Below are 27,449 nucleotides of genomic sequence, written 5' to 3'. Positions count from 1 at the left end.
ACAGATGCTTTTTCCCCTGATGCCTGATTGCATCTTGCAATCCCCATGCTTTGAAATTTCCAGTGCTGTTTTCTGGGTTTCATGGCTGTCTTCTCCCTTTGGAGGAAGCTCCCTCGGTGTCCAGTTGGACCTGGCAAATTTGGATGGGTTTCTCAAGCAGGAGGGTGCTCAAGGAACCAGGAAATCTGGGACTCAGTGGGCTCCCTGGGCACATGCTGGGCATGTACCGTGCCAGGCTGGCACAGGAAGCTCAGTTCCTTGGCAGCCCCATCCTCACTCTCCCTCCTGCACAGGGCTGGTAGGAAGGAGGTCACCATGAGAAACTTCTCTCCCCAGCTAGGCACCCTGACAGCAAGATCCCAGCATCTGTCCCCACACTGTGCAGGACCAGGCTCATGGCGTGAGGACACACAGGGACACACTGCGGCACCTGTCCCTGCTCACTGGATGCCTCTGCAAGCTTCACAGCTTGCACTGGGACCTCTGCAGGGGTCCTGCTCTTGGAGCATCCTGTCTCTGGCCTTTTCTTTCTTCATGGCCTTCAGGGGATTCAGCCTGTGAGCCTGGAAGCAGGTTTGGGTGATGGCGTGTATTTAGGAAGGGATGTGAAGGATTTGGGGGCACAGGTCTGGAGACAGGGCTGCCGGGGCATCGGAGAGCATGGGGAGATGGTCTCGCTGGTGGGTGAGCAGAGAAGGCTGGTGATGGCTGTGTCCAGGGGCAGCAGTCAGAATGTGTGTTAGGATGTTTTTTGTTGCTGCAACAGCCTCGGGCTCTGCTGCCATGCCCCAACAGACTGCTCCAAATGCCACATTCCCGCAGCATCCCAGGGGGTGTCCTCCAGCCCCTGTGCTGGGGATCAGCCCTGCACGCTCACTCCAATGTCTCTGCACATCCAGCTTGAGCTCAGCGTTCTTCCCAAGCACTTCCCTGCCTCGTCCCTGCTCACCCCTTCCCGCAGTGTTTCTTGTGGCGGTGCCCAGCGCCAGCCTTCTGTTGCAGTGTCTCCCTGTAGCGAACTGCTCCGGGGGTCCCGCACGGGGCTGCTCCCACCGAACACCTCTCGGGCAGCGGCTCTGCACCGAGCACTGGACTGGGCGACCCTCGTGGGCTCCTTCCAGCTCAGGACATTCTGCGATCCCACGAGGGACTCTTTACCGCCCTGCCTCGCCGGCTGCCTCCCCGGCGGCCTTTCCCCCGCTGCCGAAGGACGCTCCGGGGCCGGATCGGGCCCGGGGCCGGCGGGAGCGAGCCGACAGCCCGCAGCCGCCCGTGCGCGGGGGGCGGCCCGGAGCGCCGAGGCGGGCCGGGCGCGGCGGAAGGCGGCGGGGAGCGGGGCGGGCCCCGGGGGAGGCGGGCCGGGGAGGCCGGGCCGCGCTCAGGGCCGCGCCGGGCCGAGCCGGGGGGAGCGGGCGCGGGGCCGCGGCGCGGGCGGGGCGGGGGAGGCCCCGCACCCGGCGCTCCGGCAGGTGGCACTGGCCGCCTCCCCCGCGCCCCCCCCGAGCTCCGCCGCCGCGCTCAGTCCGCCGGCGCCGATGCTGCTGAGCGGAGCGGCCGGCTCGGAGCGCGGCGGCTGCAGCGGCGGGGCGGGGGCCGGCGGGGCCCCGCAGTGCGTGGGCACCATGGCCCGCTGGCTCCGCGAGCACCTGGGCTTCCGCAGCGCCCGGCCCGCGCCGCCCGCGCCGCCCAAGCCCGACTACCGCGCCGGGCCGCCGCCTCAGCCGCCCCTGCCGCCCGGGGGCGCGGGCGAGCCGCTGGCCGCCGCCCAGCCCGACATCGTGGCGGCCTACCGGCTGCAGAAGGAGCGCGACTTCGAGGACCCCTACAGCGGCCCGCCGCCCGCCGCCGCCCCCCGACGGGCCCCGCTACGTCTCGCCCAAGCACCGGCTCATCAAGGTGGAGGCGGTGGAAAAGGTGCCCGCCAGCCCCTCGCCGCCGCCGCCGGTACCGGCGCCCCCCAGCTCGCCCCCGGCCGGTCCCGAACCGCCCGACGAGCCGCCGCAGGAGGTGAGTGACCGGACGCGGGGCCCCGGTGCTCTCCCCGCGGTGCCCCGCCGCTTGCGGTGTCCCGAGTGACCGCCCGGAGCCTCGGCCCCTGCCGCGAGGAGCAGGACCGGGACCCTGGGGGCAGGTGGAGCCTGAGCGCCTCGGTCACGGAGGTGGCCTCGGCGGTCCCGCCAGACTGTTGGCATCCGCAGCGAGGAGCAGGGTTAGGATCCTCGCACCGAGGGGGGACACGGCCAGGCTCCACGGGGCTCCCGTGTCGCGCTCCCCCTGTGCCCCGGCAGCGCTGACAGGCCGGGCACACGTGAGCGGAACGGGGGCGGCCGCGGCTTCTCCTGCGGCTCCCGCGGAGACAGGTATGATCCCCAGCGGGAAGCGCGCCCGCAGAGGAGCGCAGGACTGTCTGCGGTGCCCTCCGACGCTGGGGCCGGTGACCCTGGGCCTCCCACCGCTCCGTGCCTGGCGGATCTCCTCTGCCCGCTTGCCCGGGCTGCCCGTGCCAGCGGCGGCGGCCGGACCCCCGGAGATGCCGCGCTGCTTTGTCAGGGAGCCTCAGCGCCTCTTTGTCTGCCGCCCCCCCTCCGCCGGCTTCTCCAGGGTTGAGAGCAGAGCCTGGAGCTGCTGGTGCTGGCAAGGAGGCGAGAAACATCCCCGGTGAGAGGTAGGAGCTGGGCAGAAGCTCCCTATGGGGAGACGGGCTCCGAGTGGCACCGGCACCTGGTGGAGGATGAGCCCGAGCGGGGCTGCGGCCGTTGGTGCCGGGCCTCCCTCTTGGAGGAGAGGCTGATGCGGGGACTGCGCAAATAAAGGCAGGAGGGGGTAATTAGTGCCCGCTAGCGCTGCCGCCTGCAAGACGGGGCTTGTCAGGCGAACTCGACGGGATTGCAGATCTGGCTGGCGGAGGGAATCGCGGATACAGTCAGCGATGCCATCCGTGGTCCTGGCACTGCCGGGCGGCACAATGAAATGAGCACCGGGAAAAATCTGCTAGAGAATGTTTTAAGCAGATAGAAAAACTTGTTGCTGGTGGATCTTGGGAAGTTGCCTGTACTGACTTTTTTGCTTTTGGGAGATTTCTCGAGTGGCCCAGCAGAGCTCCCCATCTGAGCTGGGTAAACTGGCTGCTGCAGGCAGCCGAGGGGGATGAGGAGGGTGGCACTGGTAGTAAGGACCAGAGGTCCCACAGTGGTGCTGTGGTTTGCTGAGGCAGTCTGGATGGTTTTCCTCTGGAACGTGTGTACTTGGGCTGTGATGTGCAAAGGGCTGAGCCGGGGCAGTGGGAAGCAGGGACTGCTGACAGGTATAGCCAGGATGTTTGGGGATCCAAAGGCAGGGGAGAATCTGAGAAGTTTGGAAAAAAGTCAGAAGCCTGGTTACATTTGGGGAAACTGTGCTCAGGCAGCACTAGGCTGAAGACCCTTCATTTTTCCAAGATAGGCAGTTATTAGATTACTGATGGTCTCCTGCATGCCACTCTAGGGAGGAGACTTCTAATTCTTTAGGGCTCTGGTATGTGATGGACACAGAGCTCCAGAGCCTGGGCAAAACCAGACTAAAAGTGGAAATATTTGATAGTGGTTGCAGCTGTCCATTAATGCAGTTTTCCTGGAGGACTCGGGGAGCATCCACCATGTAGAGCAACTGTGTTGGGCTGAAAAGCCCTTTGCAGTTCTCATCTATTGGGCTGAGCAGTGGCAGGGTTCCCCAACCGCTCCAACATCACGGCGGCCCTTCCTGAAGGTAGCACAGGAGGATGGAAGTGCCTGCTGGGGGTTACTTCTGCTTGTGACCCTTGCTCTTGGTGGTATCAAGCTGTTCCTGGGATGGGGAAGGGATACTGGGGCTGAGCTGGAGCCTCAGCTGAGGTGATGGTTGTGCAGGGGCCTCAGTGCTCGCAGACTTAGGAGGAGGCTGTGGGCACTGTTCCTTACCTGCTGCAGGAACTGAGACTACAGACCTTTTGGGTTGTGCTGATGCTGGAGATTAAAGGAGAAGTACAGACAAAGCTGCTGGAGCAGAGAGGGTTTTTGTTAAGGACTGATGGGGAAAATCACTTTAGTAAAATATGCAGCCCTTCCAAGTGGGGACAATTAGGATGGAGACGAGTGGAAAGAGCAGTCACTGGTTCTGGATTGAGTGGTTTGACTGAGACCATGTGGTTTGTTGTGGCTGGGGGCTGACTATGTTCCCTGGGCACCCTGTGCCTGCTGCAGCTGTCGTGCTTCTTCTGGAGAATGGAAAGGGCAGGAACATCTTGGTACAGGAATCCTTCTTGCCTGGGCTGCACGATGCGTTGCTGCTATAGCACGAGCTGTCACATCTTTGCACATTCTGTGGGATCTGCAGCATCCTGTGGGGATGCATTAGAGCAAGCTCTGCAGTGGCTTGTGCCGCTTTCCAAACTCTGCTGGAAATGGTGTGGACAGCACACGTCCTCCTCAGTCTGCTTGGTGTGCCAGGCCTTTCCCCACAGCAGTGGACAATGGACTGGCCCTGTGCCGTTCACCTGAGCCAGGTGGATACTCTGGAGGTGTGTTCCCTGCTGTGCTTGCATTAGGGACAAGAAGCAACGCCACTGGCATGCAGTGGGGAGAGATGCGATGAGGGACCTGCTACTGCCTGCACCCAGGACATGCTTAGGGTGGGCTTGGGGATCTGCCTGAGGACACCTTTGTCCTGTGCCCACCGGGAGCAGGCGCTGCTGTTCTTGCTGGGAGCGCAGGGTCAGCGCCGCAGGGTGTGGGAACAGCCGCTCAGGAAGCTCTTGGGTGTGTGTCCTTCCTGCGAGAGCCTCCTCCATCTGAGTCATCTTACGCTGCCGATGCTGCGCTGTCGCTCCGCGTGCCGTCCTCCTGTGCCACGGGTGCAGCCCTGGGCTCTCTGCCCAGCCCAGCTGTCCCCTGTGGGCCGTGCACCAGACCCTTCTTGGAAGGTCAGCACTGCGTTTGCTTTTGGGTTTGGCTTCAGTGTCTGCCAAAAGCCAAGCTGCCAGATGTGTAAAACTGGAGGAATTTTGCACCTGACGGAGTTTGCGCTATTTACCCAATCTTCTGAGGAGACCCCAAATGTGCTTTACCTCCAGGGCAGGAAAGTCATTTTTAAGGCGGAGGACCTCCCCAGGAATCCTCTGCAAACCTCTGTGTAGAGTGAAACATCCCCTTGTGGCAGAAGGTGGTGGCAGGTGGAATGTTTCTGGGCAAGATGGGACAAAGAACCCCAGCTCTGCCCTGGGATTTTGGTGTCTGAACTGTGAATGCTCTTGAAGAGCTCGAATCTGTCACCTTCACTGGTGGGCAGCGTAAAAGCTGTTTGACTGTGAGAACCCAGTGATGATTTGGTTCTTTGCATGAATTTTGTTTTGATTTTCTTTTTTTCCCCTTGTTGTTGGTGTGTATAATAGAGTGCGACCAGCCTCAGTGCTGCAGCAGGGATCTGGGTGTGCATTGCTGTGGCAGATAAACATGTGAAAAACACTTGTGCTCAAGCAGGATGTGTGTCCAGGTGCCAGTGGTGCTTGGCTGCTCCCTGAAGGACTCGTCTGCACCAAGAGCTGCCCTGGGATGGTGGCTTTGCATGTCAGGCTTTTGCTTTGCACCCAAATGATTTCAAATCTAGCAAAGCTTGTGCTATGTATAAGCAGGCGATGCCTCCACAGCCGTGTGGTGGGATCGGCAGGCAGTGAGCAGCTCCCTCAGAAACATGGAACATGAGCAAAGCATGGGAATGCCTGGCCTTGGACCAAAGTGGGGGGGCTTAGGGCACCCCTGGGAGCTGCCCTGCCAGGGGCTGTGCCCCCTCCCGCTCTTGGGAGCAGCAGTTTGCACTGTGGCTGCTGCTGAGAGTCCTGCACGGCTCATAAAGTCCAGTACTCAGATTAGGAAATGTCAGAGATTCAGTTTCCTGGGCAACCATAATACAGCCCCATGTGCAAGGGCATTAGGATGTGCCCGGTAATTGCATGATCCCTGATGTTTGCCCCATTCCTGGCACTGGCTGGAGCCTCCAGCCTGTCACTCTTGGGGCTTGAGGCACCATTCTCATGGGCTTGCTTGTCCATCCCGAGGTTGTGATGCTCCTGGAGGCAGTAATTGCCTTCCCACCTTTTCTGTGGCTTTCTGCTGTAATATCTAACCATTTGAAAAACAAATGGATTTATGTTCTCATCACCTTACAGTTGGGTGACCTCGCTCCTATGAAATGGCATCCTTGAGGCAGTGGAGAAGCAAACCAGTGTGGCAAATTCCCCCCAAACCCAAGGAGCTTGCCTCTAACCAGGGCCATTTGCTCTGTGTCCAAGCTGAGCCTAGCAAACCACATCCTCTGCCAACAAAGTCCATCTAATCTCTGCTGAGTGCCTCTGCAAACTTCTGCAGGCAAAATACCCAGTTTTAGGGGTCTTGACAGAGACCTGTTAGGATTCTCCACCATCCATCTGCTTTCTAGACCTGGAAGCATCTGTGTGGGGGCCACTCTGTGAGCCTGCTGGAGCTTATGCATTCCTCTGGGAAGCCAGACCTAAACACGAAGAAATACATTTGGAAATAAGGTTGGGTTTGATGGTCTTGGAGGTCTTTTCCAACCTTAATAATTCTATAACTGTGACCACTGCATGCAGGTTAGCCTCCTGGCCCTGTCTGAAGCTGCTGTGTATGGTGCAGAGGGAGGGTCCAGGACTGGCACCAGCAGCAGGATAGGTCTCTGCCTGTCTAGGAAATGTGGCTCATGGCGAGTTTGAACGTGGTCAGGTTGGGCTTGGGGCCTAAGGAACAGACAGCTTACCCCAGGAGGGTCAGCAAACTGCATTTCACGGCCCCCCAGCATGCTTGGAGCCGTAAGAGCTCTGCTAAAGTTAGCATTGAACATGGCACAGCCCATTCACCCACCTTGGCTGTTGAGCTGGTGCATTTGTGTGTGTAGGGACACTGCTGGCATGCTCATGCCTCCATTGTCTTAAGCAAATGTGTGAGGATGCTGCTGCTGTCACAGGGCTGTGCTCTGCAGCTGTTGAGGTGCAGCAAGAACCGCTGCAGCTTTCAGGGCGTGGGAGAGGCCATGGAATGTCCCGGCTGTTTGGAGCAGCTTCACTGAGATGTCTCAGGCAGCAGTGGAAAGCAGGTCCTGGTTGACCAAGCAGCTGCCAGAGTCACCAGCGACTTGTGTTTCCCCTGGGGAATTTAGCCCTGGTGATGGCGAGCAAAGGGCTGCAGACCCCTGGGCTCAGCACTGCTCCTTTGTGTCCCCAGTGCTTGATGGGGCCTGAGTCACCCCTCGGATGATGGAGGTGAGAGCAGATTGCCTGTCTCGCCCTGCAGAGCTGGGGGCTGGCTGCTCCTGAGCCCTGTCCTGGCTCGCTGCCCCGTGCCTGGGGTGGAGCAGGTACTCTGACACCATCTGTCCTCTGTCGCCTTGCCGAGCGGGGAGAGCATCAGCAGCTCCCATGTCTGAACCCTGTTCTACTCCTGTGGGGCAGCTGGGATGTGGTCTGGGGATGATCAGCTACTTGCTTGTGCCCTGGCATGGAGGGACCAGGCTTGGAGAGCTGGCCCTCTTCCCCATGCGTTGGCTGCCCGTGGAGCTGGGACATTTACGGAGGAGGTGGTGAGCCAGGCATGGAGAGCTGTGTGCCTCATGTAGCTCACGGGGGTGCCAAGTCTTGGGACTGCATGGAGGTGTTTACAGTTCCAGTTCCTGTTCCCTTTTCCTGCTGGGTTTTCTGTCACGGGCTATTGTTGGGCATTTTGCGCAGGAAGGAGGGAGAAATCTTTTGTTTTAAGCTGATTATTTGAGCTGCAGAGGAGTGCGTGAGCAGCCGTGGTCTCTGTGGCTGGCCAGGAGCAGGGCAGCATGGTGGTGAGGATGGAGCCTGGTATCAGGTGGGATTAGGCAGCTGCCACACCATGCTTGGGACATTTGGTCCTTGCTGTGGGACATCTGCATAGCCCGTTTTGTGGTAGCAAATCCCCCCAAGCCGGGGATTTGCATCCTGATAGGTGACCAGACCCTGCTAAGGTGCTTGGGTACACTTGATTGCTGCTGGAAATATTGCCTGGCATCACTCTGGGGGCAGGCTTTGGGGCTGGAGGTGGGATGGACAGCTCCAGGCTTCTTGAGGACTTCAGGGTCATGTGGTGGGGTGCTCTGACTGGGAAGCTGCTGAGATGCTAGAGCAGGCATGTGGCTCCAGTGCTGGAGGGGATTGAGCTCTGGGACATGCCCCATATCCCTACTTCAGGTCCTCTCATTTTCACTAATAAGTGCAAATCTCAGGAATTTAGTGCTGACCCTGTGACATGCCACTTGAGAAGCTCCTGGTTTGGCCTCCTGGAGGAAGGTTCTATCTTGTCTTACTTAACTTAGGATGTGTCTGGAGATGCTGTGGGGGCCTGGGAAGGAGTGGAGAGGAAGCCATAGGCTATTCTTAGCCCTTTTGTTAGAAAAGCTCTTCGAATGAGTGCACAGGAGCCCTGGAAAATAGCCAGTGAGTTCCTAGTTGTGCCAGTGCCAGCTGACACCCCGGTTTTGGGATCTGTGCCCCTTGTCCACCTTGGGAGAGGAAATGTGGCTGTGTGCAGGAGAGCATCTGTGTGCCATGGAGGGGCACAGCACTGCTGGCAGCCCTGTGCTGTGGTGGGGACCGGGCCAGGACATGTATGTGGGTGCTGGCAGTTGGGGCCTGATGGTGAGGGAGGGGCAGAGCTGCCTTCTGCTCTGCTTGGCTCCAGTCTCAGCTTTCAGGACAAAGGCTGGAGCATTTCCACGGCCGAGTGCCAGTGCCTGCAAAGCTGTCAGTGCCTGCAGGGCTCTGCAGGGCTGCCACGGTGTGGGTTTGGGCTCTCAGTGGTCACTCTGGCTGCTGCTGGAGGAGCTCATGGTGCGCTCTGCCTTCTACCTCCCAGTAAAGGCAGAGAGTGCCTTAACCCTTTTCCTGTTCTTCCCCTCTTCCAGCTGGCTGTTCTGGAGGACTATGCAGATCCCTTTGATGCGGCACAGGTGGCGGGTAGCCAGGCAGGGCTGGAGAAGGTGATGGAGAATGACGGATATATGGAGCCGTATGAAGCCCAGAAGATGATGGCCGGTAAGGTGGAAGGCGTCACGCAAAGGCCACTCTTTACACCTCTGGTCCCTGAGTTTGGGGGCCACTGTACTCTGTTCCTTGCAGCCCCCACATAAGGCAAACCTGGGTGGTGGTTGTGGTGGGGGACAGCCATTTTGCAGGCAAATTTTCCCAGCTTTATCCTTGTGCACTGAGTTTGCAGGAGCATGCAAAGACTGTCTGAGCACAGGCACATCTCTCCCTGCAATGCTGTCCCCCAGGACCCCAGTTGCCAGGTTGAGTCAGGAGAGACCTGACATTCCGTGCATCTGGCTTAAAACTAAGATGGATGTGGGAGCTATTTAATTCAGTTAGGACTGGGCCAGAACATGCTGTGTCTGCTGCAGCAGCAGGGCCCCCAGCGGGCCTGTCTGGGGCTGGAAAGCTGGCCAGCTGGGAGCATGTGCTCCTGAAGGCAATGCTCAGGGTCACCATGCTGGCTCTGGCTCTGCTTTGCAGCTCTGTGGTTTTCCTGGAGTAAGTGGTTTCTGGAAAGCTCATGTGGCTTTTTGAAGTAGTCCATTATATTTCTTGGAAAAACCAGCAAGCAGTGGAGAGACTGCTTGTGCCTGTGGGAGAGACTTTGTTTTGCTTGAGGGAAGGGCGTTTTATTAAACCAACCACTCTGGGAGTCCAGGGGAGAAACCCAGCCTCACTGCTAGCAGGAAATCAGGCTCAGGGTACTCTATTCCCATGGACCCCATTTTGCCAGGCTGCCCAGGAGTGGTGGTGTGGGGCTGTGGGGATCTTGGTGCTTCCGAGCAGCTCTCCCCCTCCTGGCAGCTGCTTGCTGTCTCTTCCTCTGCTGATGCTTCCTACCCCATTTTACCACCGGTGACATTGGTCCCTGTCATCTAGCACCGTTTTGGGGACCATGGCTGTGTAGGGCAGAAGGCTCATGGTCTTTTCTCTCTTCTCTGGGCAGAGATCCGCCAGAAGGGCTTGCGGGAGGCTCCGGCGCGGCCGCTGCACCTCTACGACACTCCCTATGAGCCTGTGCTGGACATGGATAGTGACTGCTCGGCTTGCCCCAGGCCCAGGGAGTCCCGGCTGCCCGAGGACGATGAGAGGCCACCAGAGGAATATGACCAGCCCTGGGAATGGAAGAAGGAGCGGATCTCCAAAGCCTTTGCAGGTGAGTGATGGGAGCAGCCGTAAAGCAAACAACACTTTTTGTGAAGCTGGACCTTTGGGGTTCCTTCATCTTCTGGGTGTCAATAATGTTGGTCTCTGCATTTTCATAGCTCAGGGAGTACTTGTGCTCTTGCAGAAGCCATTTCTCTGAGCAGGGAGCCAGTCTGGACAGAGTGATGGCTAGAGCTGCCTTGGTAACCTGTCCAATACCTGTCTCCCATTGCCTCTTCCACGCTCCGACCGACCACAGCCTCTGGTGCAAATTAACACCCTCAACCTTGCGCTGCAGGGGTAGCTTCAACCCTGGGCTCAAGCAGATCCCTCCTTCCTCAGAGCAGGAGGATAGCCAAGGAGCCTTGGTCCAGCCCCCCTGACCTATTTATCCGTGCTGTGGGATCGATGGTGTTTGTGTTTGGTAATGAGGAAATCCATGCTGTGCATTAGCGCTGGCTCCTTGCCGGTGCTGGCTAATTGCTCTTATCTAGGATGCATTTTAATTGCAGCATTGTGTGTCGGTGCTGCAGCTGGTGCTGGGGGTGCTCAGGCTGGTGGCACTGTGTGGAGATGATGGCAGAGAGAGACATGGAAACTTGGGGCTGGGCAGTGGTTCACCTTTTGGGTTTGGGCACTGGGAGCTGGAGATATGTGTGCTGGGCTCAGTGTCACAGTGTCACTTGTGCTTGGGCTGCCAGGTCCCACGGCACCCTGTGCCAAGGATTTGGTGTGTTGGGCTCCACCATGGAACGCTGTGCTCTGCTGGGCTGGGTTTGTGCTGAGGTGTCTGTGCTCTGGATGAGCTCTTTGCTTGATATCCCTGGGTGGTGGTGGTGTGTTCACAGGTCTGGCTCACCTATAGATACGTGTGGCTGCTGCCCAGGGTGCTTCAGGCCTGCTCCAAGTCCCAAGGGAGTCAGGGCCACACTGGGACCTGCTGCCATTTTTTTTTCTGAAGCCAGAGGAGATCATGCTGTGTTTCGTGGGGTGTTTTTTCTCTCCAGTGATGCCAAAATATCTCTGCTGGCCCATTCCCCCTTTGGGGGGTCCATGGGACCCCTGCTAATGGGCAGCTGCTCTTGGCACAAGGCTGCAACCCACTGGTGCCTGGCAGGGAAATGTGGACCCTGTGGGTCACTGGGAGGTACCTAGGGCAGGACAGATGCACTGCAGGACAGATGGCAATGGGATGCTTGTCCAAGATGCCCTGACTGACAAGTATGTGGAACGGGGTGATTTCAGGCTCCCCCAAACCCCAGAGAGGGTTGGCTGGAAAAAGTGATGGGAGGAGCAGGGTCTCTCCACTGGGAATGTGCCCCACGTCAGGCCTGTCCCTGCTTGGTACTGTGGGAGGGGATGAGATGGCCAAGGTGATGTAGGGCTCCCGGGAATTTAGTCCTCAGGTCTTTCCCCCCCACAACTGCTCTCTTTCTCTGTGGGCCTCTGGTGTTGCTGATGGTTTTTTCTAAACCCTTTCTTTCTCTCTCTTTCTCTCTCTTTCCCACACCCTCCCCACCCCCCATCCAGTTGAAATCAAGGTCATTAAAGACCTGCCATGGCCCCCGCCGGTGGGACAGCTGGACAGCAGTGACAGCCCCCCGGATGGGGAGGGTGGTGCCCCCGTCCCTGCGCAGCACAGCTACGAAGACGCCAATGGTGGGTCTTGCGTGACAGCGGCGTGTCTGGGGGGCTGCAGCCCGTGCTTGCTGTGACTCTGGACCGCTGTGATGCCTTGGGGCTTGCCCTCGGCAGTGCCAGACATGACCTTCCTCCTCTGCCCTCCCCCGGCTCCTCCCGGCCCCTTCAGTTGCCATGTGCTGGACTCCAGGTGTTTGTCCTGCTGTGCTTTCTGCTGCAGAGGCGCTGGCTCTTTGGTGCCTCTCTGCTCTCAGCGGCAGAGCTGCTCTGCGGGATTATTCCGTGGCACGGCAGAGTCGTTACTGTCCCTTTTGTTCTCTCCTCTTTGCCTCCAATTTCCTAACATTTGATGGCTGCTTTTAAGGTCTTCTCAACAACTGCACTGAGTATTTAGCTGATGTTTTCTTTCATTGACTGACTTTAATGCCCAGGTCCCTTACAGGTGTGTTAGCAGCTAATTCAGATCCCAGTGCTGAAGCTGGGGCTGTTTTTCCCCCTCTTCATTATTTAGCGCTGCTCCGTTTCCTCTGCTGTTTTATTACCTTGCTGCTTAGTGTCAGGAGGTCCCTGTGGATTCTCCACTCTTGCTTTTGCTATCCTGAGCAGCCAAATCTCCCAGGTACACTTTGTCATCTCAGGTTTGCCTTGCTGTGAAACCTTTTTTGTGTGTGCTGAGCACAGAGCCCCTGGGTAAATCCCCTTCGGATGCTGCTGGCAGTTTCACTTATGAAAGCCAAATATTGCTGCTTCTCTTTTAACCCTTTATTAATATTTCAAGGACCTTGCTCTTATGCTGTGGTGAATTTGGATTTTGCCAAGAGCATTAGGTGGGGGAAGTTCGTGGAAAGCCGTGACTGGATTGTTACCAGTGGGGAGCTGGGATGCAAGCTGTGCCTCTTCCTGTGTAGCAGCATGCAGGGCCTGCCTGTGTGTCACTAACGCTGTCTGGGTGGGCACTCACTGCAGCGCCAGCTGCAGATGTCTGATTTCCTTATCTGCAGCTACCCAGATCCCTGCAGAGCTCCATAAGATGAAAGCCAGTGTGGCCTTTGCTGCCTCCTGGGTGGCTTGAGCTCAGGCTGCAGGTGATGCCTTATTTTGGTGCTGATGATGGGGGCACTGAGAGCTAAGTGGCCGCTCTGCCAGGGCTTTGTTGAGTATTTCCCAAATCCGTAGGGATGCTGCAGGCTGAGATCGGTCCTTAAGAAGAAAGGTCTTGGCAGGTGGGAATTTTCTGATCCTCTTCCTGCAATGAATGCAGGTGTCAAGAAAAATTAAGCTCTTTGTTATGCAGCCTCATCTTTCCCCCCATCATTTATTATCCCCACAGTGGCTCTGACATGCATCCTGCTCCTGATGAACACATCACTTTGTCATTTTTCCTGGTTTTAGAAACACGGAGTCTCTTTTTTTCCCTCTGACTTGCCTTGCTTTGTTGCATTAAGTTTATCTTGCCAGAGTTTTGTCTCATTTTCTATTTCCCGTGTCTGGGGGTGACTTGAACGTCTTGAAGGATGTCTTCTTCCTCCTAAGGGCTTGTTTTTAATATCCTGTTTAATCATGCACCTGCCTCTGTCTCCCTCTGACAGGTGCAATGCATTTCTTTGAGCCTGGAACGCAATGACTTTGTGCTGCCAGCAAACACTTGGGCTGTTTGATTGTCTGGCTTTTTAATGATTGCCCCAATTTTTTAAGGTGATGAGTTGAAATTGAAGCCTGTGTGTGATGTACAAGGGCGAGCATGGCTGGTGAAAAGCCAGAGCACCACAGAAGCAGGGCTTGTCAAGCCATAATGCCAGGCACCTCCTCCTTGAGCTGTGCTCAGGGTGGTTTATGCCATGCTGAGCTGCAGAGGATTTTGGCTGGGTTTGCTTTGGGCTGCCTTCCCCTCCTTGCAGTGCTGGGGGGGCTGGAGTCCTGCTCACCTGCACAGGGCCTGGACAAGGTGTCACTCAAACAGCTGCATTATAGGATGCCCTGCTAGAGAGGAAAACATCCCTCTGGCTATTTTCTACCTCCCCCTCCAGCAGCCAGGAAGCATGGAGAGTTGTCTTGTCTGGGGCATTCCAGTAGCCCTAGGGCATTTCTGGGCTCAGCCACCTCGGGGGTGACTGTGCTGCCACAATGTAAGCCCCGGGCAGCCCAACACTGTGGCAGCTCTGCCTGATCAATAAGTAATTTGTGCAAGGGGATTGGTGGTACAGGGAGCAATAATGAACTGTTGGGAGGAAGGAGAAGCAATTCTGTTAATGCTGAAATCATCCTGCGTGGAAATAACAGGCAGTGGGAGGCCAGGTCCCTGGGGCAGGGCTTGGTCAATCCCCCGCACTCCTGGCTGTGGCTGGGCTGGTGACAGGCAGGTGCCAGCGTCAGGGAGGTACCTGCAGTCAAAATATTCCTTTCCCACCCCGGGGAATTGTTTTTTCACCCCTGTTTATTTGTGCCAGCAGAATGTGTCCATCAGTTCCAAACTGAGAGCTTCCTTTAGTTCCATCTATCCCCTCTTCCTCTGAGACTGGGGAACCTCTTCTTGCTGGCTCTCACTTAACCCTGTACCACAGCCACTGAATTTATTTTTGCATTAGCAAAACCTCCTGAGCTTTTGAAACCTCTCTGGAAATGTCTTCCATGGGCTCAGCTACTGGCTCCAGCCTGGGCACTGCAGTGAGCAGCGGCCCAAGAGCTGCCCTGCCCTTGCTTAGACCAGGGGGATGGGGCAGTGTGAGGTGACCCAGTGTGATGTAAGCGGCTCTGGCTCTTCCTGCCAGAGAAAGTTAGGATCCCAGCCTGTGATGTCTGTCTGTCTTGCAGGTCCGTCTGAGGGGCTGGGGTACGGCCGCACCTCGCCCTGCAGGGAGGAGAAGGCCAGGGCTGTCCTCAGGCACGGCACCAGCCTCAAGAACACAAAGACACTGACAGCTGAGCCTGGCCCCTTTGTTGGGGAGAGGATTGACCCTGCCCTGCCCCTGGAGAGCCAGTGGTGAGTCCTGCCTGCCTGGCGTGGCTGCCTGACCCTTCCACCTGCACTAGGGAGCCCTGTGGCCACACCACGAGGATCCCTGGAGCAGACTTGTTTCTTCCTTTCTTCCTTGGCTCCACATTTCAGCCTGTTTGTCCCTGCCCCTTGTCTCCCAACCCCAGAGGTGCCACTCCTTTCTCTCTTCCTGCGTGTGGCCGCAGTCCCTGGGGAGGTGCGGGCATTGCTGCTGTCCCAGAGCACAGCCCTTGGCACAGTGTGTGCTCTGTGCCCGGCCCAGCAGAGCCCTCTCCCCCTGCTGCCCCAGGGCACAGCCCTTGGCACAGTGTGTGCTCTGTGCCCGGCCCAGCAGAGCCCTCTCCCCCTGCTGCCCCAGGGCACAGCCCTTGGCACAGTGTGTGCTCTGTGCCCAGCCCAGCAGAGCCCTCTCCCCCTGCTGCCCCAGGGCACAGCCCTTGGCACAGTGTGTGCTCTGTGCCTGGCCCAGCAGAGCCCTCTCCCCCTGCTGCCCCAGGGCACAGCCCTTGGCCGGTGTGTGCTCTGTGCCCGGCCCAGCAGAGCCCTCTCCCCCTGCTGCCCCAGGGCACAGCCCTTGGCACAGTGTGTGCTCTGTGCCCGGCCCAGCAGAGCCCTCTCCCCCTGCTGCCTCAGGGCACAGCCCTTGGCGCAGTGTGTGCTCTGTGCCCGGCCCAGCAGAGCCCTCTCCCCCTGCTGCCTCAGGGCACAGCCCTTGGCACAGTGTGTGCTCTGTGCCCGGCCCAGCAGAGCCCTCTCCCCCTGCTGCCCCAGGGCACAGCCCTTGGCCAGTGTGTGCTCTGTGCCCGGCCCAGCAGAGCCCTCTCCCCCTGCTGCCCCAGGGCACAGCCCTTGGCCGGTGTGTGCTCTGTGCCCGGCCCAGCAGAGCCCTCTCCCCCTGCTGCCCCAGGGCACAGCCCTTGGCCGGTGTGTGCTCTGTGCCCGGCCCAGCAGAGCCCTCTCCCTGCAGCTGGTACCACGGGGCCATCAGCCGGACGGACGCGGAGACGCTGCTGAGGCTGTGCAAGGAGGCCAGTTACCTGGTGCGCAACAGCGAGACCAGCAAGAACGACTTCTCCCTCTCCTTGAAGTGAGTGAGCCTGCCAGGGCTGGGGGGTTGTGGACCCACAGCAGAGGTGACCCTTAGGTGGGTGCCCCGAGTGAATTGTGCCCCTGTTAATTGGCTGACTATGAGATGACCGCCAGTGGGCAGAAATGGCTGCAGTATGAAGTCCACGCTTTTCTGTGGTGTGGCGCAGGTTTCTGGTTTGGTGTCTGGCAAAACCATCTCTCAGGAAGGTCTGGAGGCCCACTGCTCTTCCTTGGCAGTGCTAATAATCCCTCAGATGGATGAAATGATGTGCCTCGCTTCTCAGTCAGATGTGTCTGGTTACAGCTTCCAGCTCTGTTTTCTTGTTCCCCCTTTTTTTTTTGTAGCTTAGTTTTATGGGAAAAGAAAGTTTGTGAGAGCCCACTGTTGATGGAAATGTGGGTACCCATCCTTGCCTCCCCAGCCCACAGATCCATTTCTCAGCTGTCGGGAGGGCTTTACTCTGCTCTGGTTTGCCAGTAGGGAAACCTCATCCCCACAGCACAGCTTGTTTTCTGCTTGTGGTTTTTTAGGAATCTTTATATTCTCCCCAAGTTTTCCAGATTCCCTGGATGCCAAAATTGCTTGAAGCATCTCTGCATATGTCCTGACAGGGGGAAACTGCCCACAGCTCCTCATCCAGGTCTTTCCTGGCTCTTGGGGCAGCACGAATCCACAAAATCAAAGCTGTTACTGTCTGAAGATGATGATGGATGAGCAAATACCTTCTTGCTCTTCTGCTGGACAGCTATATTAGCTCTGTTCCTGCCAGATGGGAAATAAGTATTCATTGAGCACTTCAGCTATCCCTGCCCAACAACAGGCCCCTTAACCCTGCACTTTTCTCAGTATACTTTGAGTTTCCCCAGTGGTCTCTCTACCTGCATTGCTCCCAAGGGGTTTCAGCCACTCTGTTTATTTCCCAGTGGCACAATTGTGAATTAGATTGTTCTGCTTCTTTCCACGTTTTTTTCACTCTTTTTGTTGCCTTCAGCAGCAAACCAGGGCAGGAGCTCCACTGAAAATACACTTTCTTCCTTCTGCATTTAGAGCTTTCAGATCAGCAAATAAACCCTTCTGGAACAGCTCCCTCCTTTCCCTTTTTTTGCTCAGAATTTTTCCTGATGATTTAATTTTTAGTGATATTTTAATTTTCTGTGTTTTTTCTTTGCCCTGGCTTGTGAGCCATTTTGGAGCAACAGCTTCTTCTGGTTGGGGAGCTGCATTTGAAGCTGCAAGAGGTCTCGCCATCACCTTGTGAGTGGCATTAGCCAGCTGTGTGTTGGAGAGCCTGGGAGGTGGCATTCCATTACCAAAGGTGGCTTTCCATCACCTCTCCACAAGCCAGTCACCTGTTTCTTAGTGGTTTTTCCCTTACTTCTTGCCATCATCCTTAGTCTTATGGCAAAATCCTCCTCTCAGAAGGCATGTGTAGCTAGACCATGGTGTGCAGCACTGTCCCACCTTCTCCAGTCCATCAGGGAGTTGCTTGGGGATTGCCTGTCCTTGCAGAGTTTGTGGAGAACCCACAGCCCCAGGAGCAGGATTTTTACTCCACTGCCTCTCTCTGTAGAGCCTGCTCAAGGAGAATCCCCTGGGATGCTTTTTATATAGCTGTAAGCTGGCTGTCTGCAGCTCTATTAATTTTTTTTGACTCTTCTTTTTTTTTCCTTGAGGAAGAAGGCACAGCCAAAGAGATGGTCTGAAAAGAGTTCCAATGCTGACCTAAACTACTTTGGTGTTGCTTTAAAAGAAAATATGCACAAGAGAGCAGCCAGGAGCAGGTCAGGTAGCTGGCAGGATTTAACCCTGCTTTGACAGTCGTGGCTGGTCCAGGCTAGGCAGCCCCACGCTGCCTGTCATGGACAGGGTCATGTCATTGCCTCAGATGCTTGGAGAGTGAGTCCCTCCTGGCTTGTGCCTCCATGAGAGTGGCTGAGGCCACGCTGCAAAGCTTTGTGTCCTTCCTTGTGTCTGCAGAGGTGCTCAGCAGCAGCAGCACCCCCTCCTTGTCCTGGCTGCTGGTGTTTGTAACCTGTTCCCTCAGTCATCTCTCTAGGGGTGTGATCTCATCGCATCCCTGAGCTCGTGACAAAGACCTGTGGAGCACTTTGGGCTAAGCACAACCAATATCAGCTCTCCAAGGTTCCGTGTGGCAGTGCTCCGGTTCCCTCCCAACTGAGACACAAGACACAGCCAAGCTATTGCTTTTCCTCAGCCCATGTTGGGGGGCTGTGGCTGTCTCTCAGGACAGCTGGCTCCTTGCTCCTGTCTCTAAATGGATTGCAAAGCCATTCTGCTAATGCAGCTGGGCTGTCCATTATGGCCCGTCTCCAGCCGGGGGGATGGGGCCGGGCTGTGCAGCACTCGAAGCAGCTCAGCATCACTGATGAGGTCCTGTCTGCTTTTAAGTCATCAATATTTTGCCATAATGTGCAATCCAGACGCTGCAGACAGGCTGTGGCTCTCCTCGGAGACGCAAATTAATAGCAACAGGGCCATTAGTCCGTCACTTGGAATCAGCGTTCGTGGCAGGATCTGCCTGCACAGCCTGGTGTGGCTCGGTGCCCGTGCTGTGCTGGGAAATGGTCTTGCTGTGCTGAGCGGGTTTTATGGAGCCTGCAGTGGTGGCATGGGGAGAGGGGGAAGGAGAAAATCCTTCGGCTGTGGGCCAAAGGAGGAAAAACCTGGTTTGCCACAGTGAGGCTGGAGATCTGGAAGCTGAAGTCCTGGGAGCTGAGGGGATCTTGTGAGAACCAGAGCAGTTGCAAAAGGAGCTTTGTCCCATGCAAGGAGCAAAAGCCACTACCCCTCCGTGACCCTACAGCAAGTGCCCCTGCTGCTCTTGCCCAGGTGATGCCTTCCCTATGACACACACCCTGGATGGGCCCTACACACCCCGCTGCACGGCCGTGCTCCCCAGGGGGACACTGTGCAGCATCATTGGCCACGTCCCTCCTTTGATCTGTGGGTTTTGTTGGAGTCAGCCAGGAGCAGGATGGTGCAGGTGGATCCGTGGCTGCAGACAGGAGCCAGCAGTGTCCCCCTCAGCTGCAGGGGCAGGCTGCCTGTGTCAGGGGGTCAGGAGATGAGGGGAGGCTGGGCCCAGCTCTGCCCCCTAACCCTGCCTTGATCTGTCCTTGCAGGAGCAGCCAGGGCTTCATGCACATGAAACTGTCGCGGACACAGGAGAACAAGTACGTGCTGGGTCAGCACAGCCCGCCCTTTGACAGCGTGCCGGAGATCATCCATCACTACGCCAGCCGCAAGCTGCCCATCAAGGGGGCTGAGCACATGTCCTTGCTTTACCCGGTGGCTATCCGTACCCTATAGGAATCACCCCACGAGCCAGGCTCAAGGCTGGGTGCACCCAAAACTGGCCCGTCCGCAGGGCTGAGCGCCGCCATGCCAAGGATGGGCTGCAGACCGTCAGCCCGTGAGCGGCTCGCTGGGCACAGCCGGTGCTGTCGGGGATTGCTGCAGCCGGGCCCCTCGTCCTGCTCTCCCAGGGGCTCCCGTGCACTGGTTTTGTGCTGGCATGGCACTGGAAGGACCCCCTGTGCGAGGAGCTGAGTGGGGCTCGCCGGCTGTCCACACCTCCACGCCTGCCTCCTTGGCAGAGCTTGGGAGGCCAGGACTGGAGCTGGGACCTTGGAGAGTCCAGGGAGGGGGGCAGTGTGTGCGAGTACGGGGATAAATCATCTGGTAGCGGGCTTGGGGTACTTCCATGAGGGTGCCTAGCTCTGCCCATGAGAGACAAAGCGGCTGTGCTCGCAGGTAAGGAGGCTGGCAGGGGAGCAGGACCTGCCTGGGACCAGCGAGGCTTGCAGAGTGCAAGGCAGGCTGCCCTTACCGCGCCGGTGCTCAGTACTCACTGCCATCCTTTGCCAAACGTGAACAGTGACCGGCCTTGGCCATGTGTACAGCACCACTGCCTAATAAAGCGGTGCATGGTTGTCTCCTGTTTCATGGGACTGTGTGCCCACATCCCCCCCGTGAGTGGGGGATCAGTGTAGCAAAACTGTGGAAAGGGAAATTTTGTTACACAAAAGCTTTAAGGGAATTGATTTTCCCTGCGCCGTTGGATACCCTGAAATTGGCATGTTCAGCCAGTGTCCCCTGTGAGGCACAGGGGACAAAGGTGCTGGTGGTCATGTCCTTGCCATGTCTTTGAGACCCTTTGTGGGCAGTGATGAGCTGATTTTGGACTTGCCTGTTATTCCCTGTGGCCCTGTGGAAGAGGGTGCTCTTTGGGATCTTTTGCCTTCCTGTTTTCCCTCACCTCTCATAAATCTTAGGCAAAGTCCCTGAATTTCACAGAGCTCCTGATCTCCTCTGAGAAATTACTGGCTCCACTCCTCTTGCTTGTCTTCCTAACACCTTGTCACCTTGTCTTTGGGCCAGCTTGCTCCTGTTTTTTTGTTTGTTTGTTTGTTTGTTTTTCTGAACCTTTCTCTGGTGCTCTCTACTGTTTCTTACATACCTTGCCTTTTAACCTTGTTCCTGGTGTTGCTCCTGTACCCATGCACATACATTTCCTCTATCCATGCTTCAGCCTAAGCTCCATCCTGCTGTTACTCCCCAGCAGCACATTCCCTTTCCCCTCTGCTCTCCGGGTGGGGATGACAGCAGCAAATTCACTGCTGGACCAGCAAAACCTTTTCTGTTGTGGAGCAAAGCCCTTGGGCATTGGTGGGATGAGTTAGCAGTGGCCTGGTGAAGGCTTTGTGAAAAAGCATCATCCACCCTTCTGCCTGCTGCCAGGAAGAAGCTGTCCCTGCTGGTTGCTGGGGGACACTGAAGTGATGGGTGGGACTGTGGGGATTTTGTGTGGGTGAGTGCTGCAGCCACTGCAGGAACCCTGCTCTGCTATCCGGCGTTTGGGGTTTTTCAGACTCAATCTTAGCTGAGAGATGGCTGTCCTGGCTGCCCTGCACAGTTTTGAGCTGCTGTGGGGGCCACGGGGCATGGCAGTGTGGTCTGTGAGTGCAGCCCGTGACTGGGAGCTGCAGAAGTCTGGTGGGTTGGTCCAGGATGCCTCAGCCTCTGCCGCTCCTTAAAAGGCATTGGATTGAGCTGGCCGGTGTCTCCTTACAGCCCACTTGGCTGCTGGCAGCTCTGCCTGCCTCTCTCCTTCCCAGGGAGGCATTTTGTCCACTGGGGATGGAGGTGACTCCAGTGGGAGGGCTTTTCTCCCAGAGCCTGCAGGAAGGGCTGGAGATGCAGAAATCTGCAGCGATGCTGCTGGGTGCCCTTTCTGCACTTAAAAGGTTTCATGTGTCACTTAGCAGCCCTGCCGTGCCCTGATGGCTCCAGTGAAGAGCTCATGGGGGATCCTCTGCCTTCTTGGAAGCTGTGGGTGGGAAAGAAGAGGCTTCTTGTGTCAATGCAGCTCCCCACATAGTGTGGGGCTGTTTTCCTGAGGAGCTGTGGCAGGGAGCAAACTGCCTGGAGGACAGCGCTGGCTGTGCAGCCTTGTGGTGAAATCCTGCTCAAGCAGCCTGGCTCCATCTCAGAAGCATCCCTGCTGAGCACAGGGATGAGAGGAATGAGACCTGTGTGCATTGTACCAGCTCCCCAGGACCAGTCATGGACAAGCAGGACTGCCCTGCAGCTGGGCTGTGTGTCCAAGTGCTCCAGCAAAAGGGCTCTTGGTCGTTGCTGTGGGAATTACATCTCTCCTGAGCCCTTTCTTCTCCAGGCTAAAGAAGTGAAACTCCCTTGTTCTGCCCCCGACCATGCTCAGCAGGACTCTCTTACTCTCTTCCTCTCTTCATGTGCCTGGAAACAGTATCCAGGTGTGGTCTCACCAATGCCAAATAAAGGAAAATTACCCCTTCCTTTGTCGTGACCACCAAAAATATATTACTCCAGTTCTAGCAGGAGTTTCTCCCCAGAAAATTTGAACTGAAGTTCTCTTGAAAGGGTATTTTAGTGCTGCCTTTGCCATCCTGTGACTGAAGTGAGCATTGTTTGGGAATGGGGTGAGTGAGGGCAGGCATCCAGTAGGGCTAGAGAGGTGACAGGAATCCCTATTCATGAGGATACTAATCCCCAGGAGGGAAAAGGGCATGAACAACCTTCTGTGGCTTTAAGGTTAACCCTGTTGGGAGTATAAAGTTAGACCAAAGACCTTTGTTTGTAATAATTCCTAATCCACTTGTCCCAGCAATGCCCCATGTGCTCCCAGCTGCCTGTGTTCTGTATCCCTCCTCCCTCTGCCATTCACTGCTAGTTCCTCACAAAGCCCTCCACAGTCACAGGGCTGGTTTAGCATACTGCAGCTCCTGATAATGGGGGAAGGAAGTTTGTTTTGTAATTGGATTAGCACTGCTGGGAACAGCTTGTGCACAGTGTCAGGGCTGAGCTGGTGCAGCTCTGCCTGGTTGCGGGTCAGCCTGGGGCTGTGTTAGCCCTGCACAGGACTTCACTGACCAAAATGATGCTCACAGGGCTGTCTCCCATGGAGAGAGGCTGGAGGAGTTCAGGCTGTTAAGCCTGGAGAGAACAAGACTCCAGGGAAACCTTAAAGCCTCTTCCAGTGCCCTCAGGGTCTCCAAGAGAGCTGGAGATGGACTTTGGACAAGGGCCTGGAGTAACAGGACAAGGGGGAATGGTTTCAAACTGAAAGAGGCCAGGTTTAGATGAGATAAGAAGAAATTCTTGGCTGAGAGGGTTGTGAGGCCCTGGCACAGATTGCCCAGAGCAGCTGTGGCTGCCCCATCCCTGGAAGTGTTCCAGGCCAGGATGGATGGGGCTTGGAGCAACCTGGGCTAGTGGAAGGTGTCCCTGCCCATAGCAGGGGGTTGGAACAAGATGAGCTTTAAGGTCCTTTCCAACCCAAACCATTCTATGGTTCTATGAAAATTTGTAGTTTTGCAGGATGGAGGCAACAAAGAGGGATAAAAGACTGATAGAGGGCAGAATTGGAGCTTGCCCACCTGGGAAATGTTCACTGAATTCTGTCCTTAATGTCTCCCACCTGCTAGAAATGAAGCCCTTTGGTTAGTGCCAAGCCTCCCATCACCCATCCCAGCACAAGTCATCAAGGCTCCCAGGTACCTCAGAGGTTGGAGAGAACCAGCAACTGATCCTTTTGGGAGAGGGTTAAACCCTCACCATGTCATCCATGCCCCCTTCCTACCCCTCTGGCCTGGAGAAGTTCCTTGGAGCCAAGCCTAGTGATTAGTTTGAAGCCCCAGCCCTAGCAGGGATGCTTAAGTTACTTGGGTATCCCTGAGAATGCTGTGCCCTGTGTTTTGCCTCCAACCACAGCAAGCTACAGGAGAATCAGATAACAGCTCAGCTGCCAGAGTTCAGAGCAAAGGAGAGAAATTTGCTCCTGATCCCTCCAGGCTGCCAGTGGAATGTGCAGGGTAGCACATACGCAGCACACATGTGCACTGGCACAGACATGGCCCAGCTGAATGCCTCCTCCCTAATTGTTTCCTAAAGACCAAATGTTTGACCCAAAGGACAAATTTCAACTTCTGACTTGGAGACCACCCTCACTCAGTCCCTTCAGGATGGTTCCCAGCATACTTCCAAACCACCGACTTGTTCCTGGTGTCCTGTTTGGAAATTGTCCCAAGACATCTCTGCTTGGATGCCTCCACCTAATTCTGAGTCTACACCCGTGAGCAGTTCTCTCCTTTTCCGTGCACAATTTTGGAGGCCTGTCTCCAAACCACCATGCTCAGGCACATAGAAGGGGAAATTGTTTGAAGCTAAAAGGAACATTGATTTAGATTAGACACAAGAAGCATTTTGCAGTGCGTGTGGTAAAACCCTGATACAGGTTGCTCAGAGAGGTGGTGGAAGTCCCATGTGTGGAAACGTTCAAGGCCAGGGCTTGGAGCAACCTGATCTAACTGAAGATGTCCCTGCTCACAATAGGAGGTTGGACTAATGACCTTCTGACCCAAACCTAGGATTCCATCATCTTCCAGCTGAGACCATGCCAGTGCCTTGCTAGTGTGTGGCTGTGTCTCTCCCCGAAACATCCCTGGCATGATGATTCCACACTACCAGCCCTGCACTTCTTGCTGTTAACATTAGTGGGGGCATCCCGAGGCTGAGGTGGGGAGCAGTGCTGGAAGCTGCTCAGAGATGTCCCTTTAGCATAGCTCAGCATTTCTCTTGGTTAGCTGGTTCCTCTTGTTAAATCCACACCCATGATTTCCAGCATTGGAAACTGCTTCATACTGGGTGCAAATCAAACTTCTTCCTTAAATCTAACCAGGCTAAATTATCATAAAATCATAGAATCATAAAGTGGTTTGAGTAGGAAGACACCTTGAAGCTCATCTTGTTCCAGCCCTCTGTCATGGGCAGGGACACCTTCTACTACAGAGCTCTGCATCACCTTATCACAGTTAATTATCAAAGAGAAATCATTGCCTTATCCTGAGACAATGCATCTGTGATAAATTCTATTTGCATTTGCTTTTCTGTCTGGGAGCTGGGTTTCCTTCAAAAAAGCCTCAGAAAGATATGAAAGTCAATCCCTCTTTTCCATTTTCTGCATGTGGTGGGCACATTTGCTGCATTGGTTTGATTTGAGCCATATCCTGGTTTTCTTAAACCTGGCTCTTCTTTCGTAGTGAGGTGACCTCCTCCTTCCCTCCCTGGTGCCATGCAGCCCCTCATCTCCTGCATTCCCAGTGTGTCCTCAGCCAGTGGTTGTACCTCAGGCATTCTGTCCTTCCTATCCCGCTCTGCTTAACGACCTGCACAGCCACCAGTCTTCCTCTTAATTTCCACCATGAACATATGTGTGCTGTATTTTTCTCCAATAAATGGCAAGCCCTGACCGCCTGTGTGGGACTGGCAGGCTGTCGGAGCCTCCCCTGCCCCCATCTGCTCAGTTTTCTCCTAAACGTGTCCTGCAAAGGCTGAGATGCAGCCTGGCTCTGACACCCCAGGCTGTCCTGGCTCATCCTTGTCTGGAAACCATGGACTGAGCGGTGGCTGGGTTTTAAATCCTGCCAGAGGTAATGGAGAGTGTCTGGTGGGCTGCGAGACCCAGGGTCCTGCCCGGTGTCCTTTAAGCCAGAGTCCCAGGTGCCACCCAGGCTGCAGCTCCAGTAACTGAGGCCTCCTCAGGGGAAGTACATGGGTTCCCAAGGACTTCCTCTACTGACCTTTTGGATTGGGAGAGAGAATAAAAAGGGAGAAACTGAGATAACAGAGCCCCCAGAAATGCTTCAGAGAAAGCCTTGAAGTCCAGAGGAGAGGGTGGTCACTCCAAGTTGCGGACTAGGCCTGTGCAGGCTTACACCAAGAAATGTGGGGAAGGTGTGACACAGCTGTGACCTATGAAGGGAGCACAGGAGGGACAGAGACTGCTGTCCTTTGCCCTGGGAAGGTCTTCATCCCTGTTTGTGATGCTGGTGACCACAGCATACACGGAGAGCTGCCAGCTGAAACGCACTGGGGCTGGGAAGCAGGGAGGTACAAGCTGAAACTTCTCCAATTTGTTGTGCAGAAGGCAGTTCCTGGTTTGGTTTTTTGGTTTTGTTTTGGTTTGTTTGTTTGTATGTTTTTGTTTTGTTTTGTTGGGTTTGGGGTTTTTGGGGTTTTTTTGGGTTTTTTGTTTGTTTTTTTCCAGGGAAGGGCTGAGCTAAAAAGCATCTAAGCAACTTCTGCTGTTAGTTGTAGCTGAGCTCTCACATGCCACAGGCTGGGGGAGGTAGTCCATGTGGGACCAAGTCTGGAGACTGCATCACCCACACAAGGAGGGCTCTTGCATTAGCACTCGACTTTCAGCCTGTCCCAAAAGAAGTGGCACATCATATACCAGAACAGGCAAGAGAGCAAGCACAGCAGTGTTTTTCAGTCCCCCTCCATCACAGACCCTGCACTCCCTGCTCAGCTGAGGGTCCCTCTGAAAGTCCAGCTGTTGGGACAACCTTAGGCTTTGTGGCTTCGGCATTGGCGGCCCCACAGACAGCACAGTAATTCGTGCTGGCAGCAGCTGCTCCCACTCAAAACACAGCCATAATTGTTCTTGCTGGGCTGGTCCTGCTTGGGGCCATAAAGAGCAAGATCCTTCTTTTATCATCATCCATGTCATTCCTGTTTTGGCACCTGCAGTAGATGTCTGTCTGTCAGCAGGGCCATCAGGCACAAGGTCTGGTCACCTTCTGACAGACTCACGGGTTGCTTGGGATGTGGAGTGGGAGCATCGGTCTGCTGTGGCTTGGTGTGGGGGTGGGATGGGGTCTGTCACGGCAGTGCCGGGGGGACGCAGTGACCCCTCTGCTCTGCTCTCCATTAATAGTGCAGCTCCGGGGCCTGTGTGTGCTGGGCCGGGCTAACGACGACAGCCATCCCTCCCTATTGGCAACAGCTCATTTCCATTTAGATAGAGGAATTTCAATCTCAGTTTGCCAGCTCTTCTCCACGGTGCGACTCAAGACCCAAATTTCCAGTTTGCTCCCCATGCAACGCCAGATGCTCTCTAGGCTCGGGGGCTGCAGCGTGTTTGGGGGAGCTGCCGCCGGGCCCAGGGGCCAGAGGGGGCGAGAACGCGGGCTCTCTGTGGCCCCGCGGGTCCCCACGGCATCTCCGCACCCGAAACTACCGCACGGCGCTTTGTGCGCTCAGCGGCCCCTGCTGGGCCCTCCCTGCTCGGGAGCGGAGGCACCCGCAGGAAGGCCCAGGGGCGAGCGCCGAGGGCAGCGGGGCGGATGCGGGACACCGCACAGCGCACACCGCACACCTCACACTGCACAGTGCACACCTCACACCGCACACCTCACACTGCACACCTCACACTGCACAGCGCACACCTCACACCGCACACCTCACACTGCACAGCGCACACCTCACAGCGCACACCTCACAGCGCACACCTCACAGCGCACAGCGCACAGCGCACACCTCACACCGCACACCGCACACCTCACAGCGCACACCTCACACCGCACAGCACACACCTCACAGCGCACACCTCACACCGCACACCGCACACCTCACAGCGCACACCTCACACCGCACACCTCACAGCGCACACCTCACAGCGCACAGCGCACACCTCACAGCGCACACCGCACACCTCACACCGCACACCTCACAGCGCACACCTCACAGCGCACACCTCACACCGCACACCTCACAGCGCACACCTCACAGCGCACAGCGCACACCTCACACCGCACACCTCACACCGCACACCTCACAGCGCACACCTCACAGCGCACAGCGCACACCTCACACCGCACAGCGCACACCGCACACCTCACACCGCGCACCTCACACCGCACAGCGCACACCTCACACCGCACACCTCACACCGCACACCTCACAGCGCACACCTCACAGCGCACACCGCACACCTCACACCGCACACCACACATCACACACCTCACATTGCACACCTCACACCACACAGCGCACACAGCGCACACCTCACAGCGCACAGTGCACACCTCACACCGCACATCTCACACCGCACAGCGCACACCTCACACCGCACACCTCACAGCGCACAGCGCACAGCG

The 27,449-nt window shown here is 56.4% G+C and overlaps 1 protein-coding gene across 1 annotated transcript; it reads left to right on the top strand.

Annotated features, from left to right (window-relative positions):
* The first annotated feature begins 1,353 nt into the window (after window positions 1-1,353).
* Window positions 1,354-21,785, top strand: SHF (Src homology 2 domain containing F). The gene is given in 8 exon segments (XM_038147285.1): window positions 1,354-1,850; window positions 1,852-2,007; window positions 8,950-9,079; window positions 10,023-10,232; window positions 11,753-11,881; window positions 14,675-14,843; window positions 15,826-15,945; window positions 19,092-21,785. Coding segments are annotated over 8 exon segments (1,416 nt in total). The 5' UTR covers window positions 1,354-1,535; the 3' UTR covers window positions 19,279-21,785.
* Window positions 21,786-27,449: the final 5,664 nt, after the last annotated feature.

This window comes from Motacilla alba, chromosome 10 (genome assembly GCF_015832195.1).
Source record: "Motacilla alba alba isolate MOTALB_02 chromosome 10, Motacilla_alba_V1.0_pri, whole genome shotgun sequence".
In the NCBI taxonomy this organism is placed as follows: domain Eukaryota; kingdom Metazoa; phylum Chordata; class Aves; order Passeriformes; family Motacillidae; genus Motacilla; species Motacilla alba.
The sequence above is the reverse complement of the archived record's forward strand: the minus strand, read 5'-3'. Positions and strand labels throughout refer to the sequence as shown.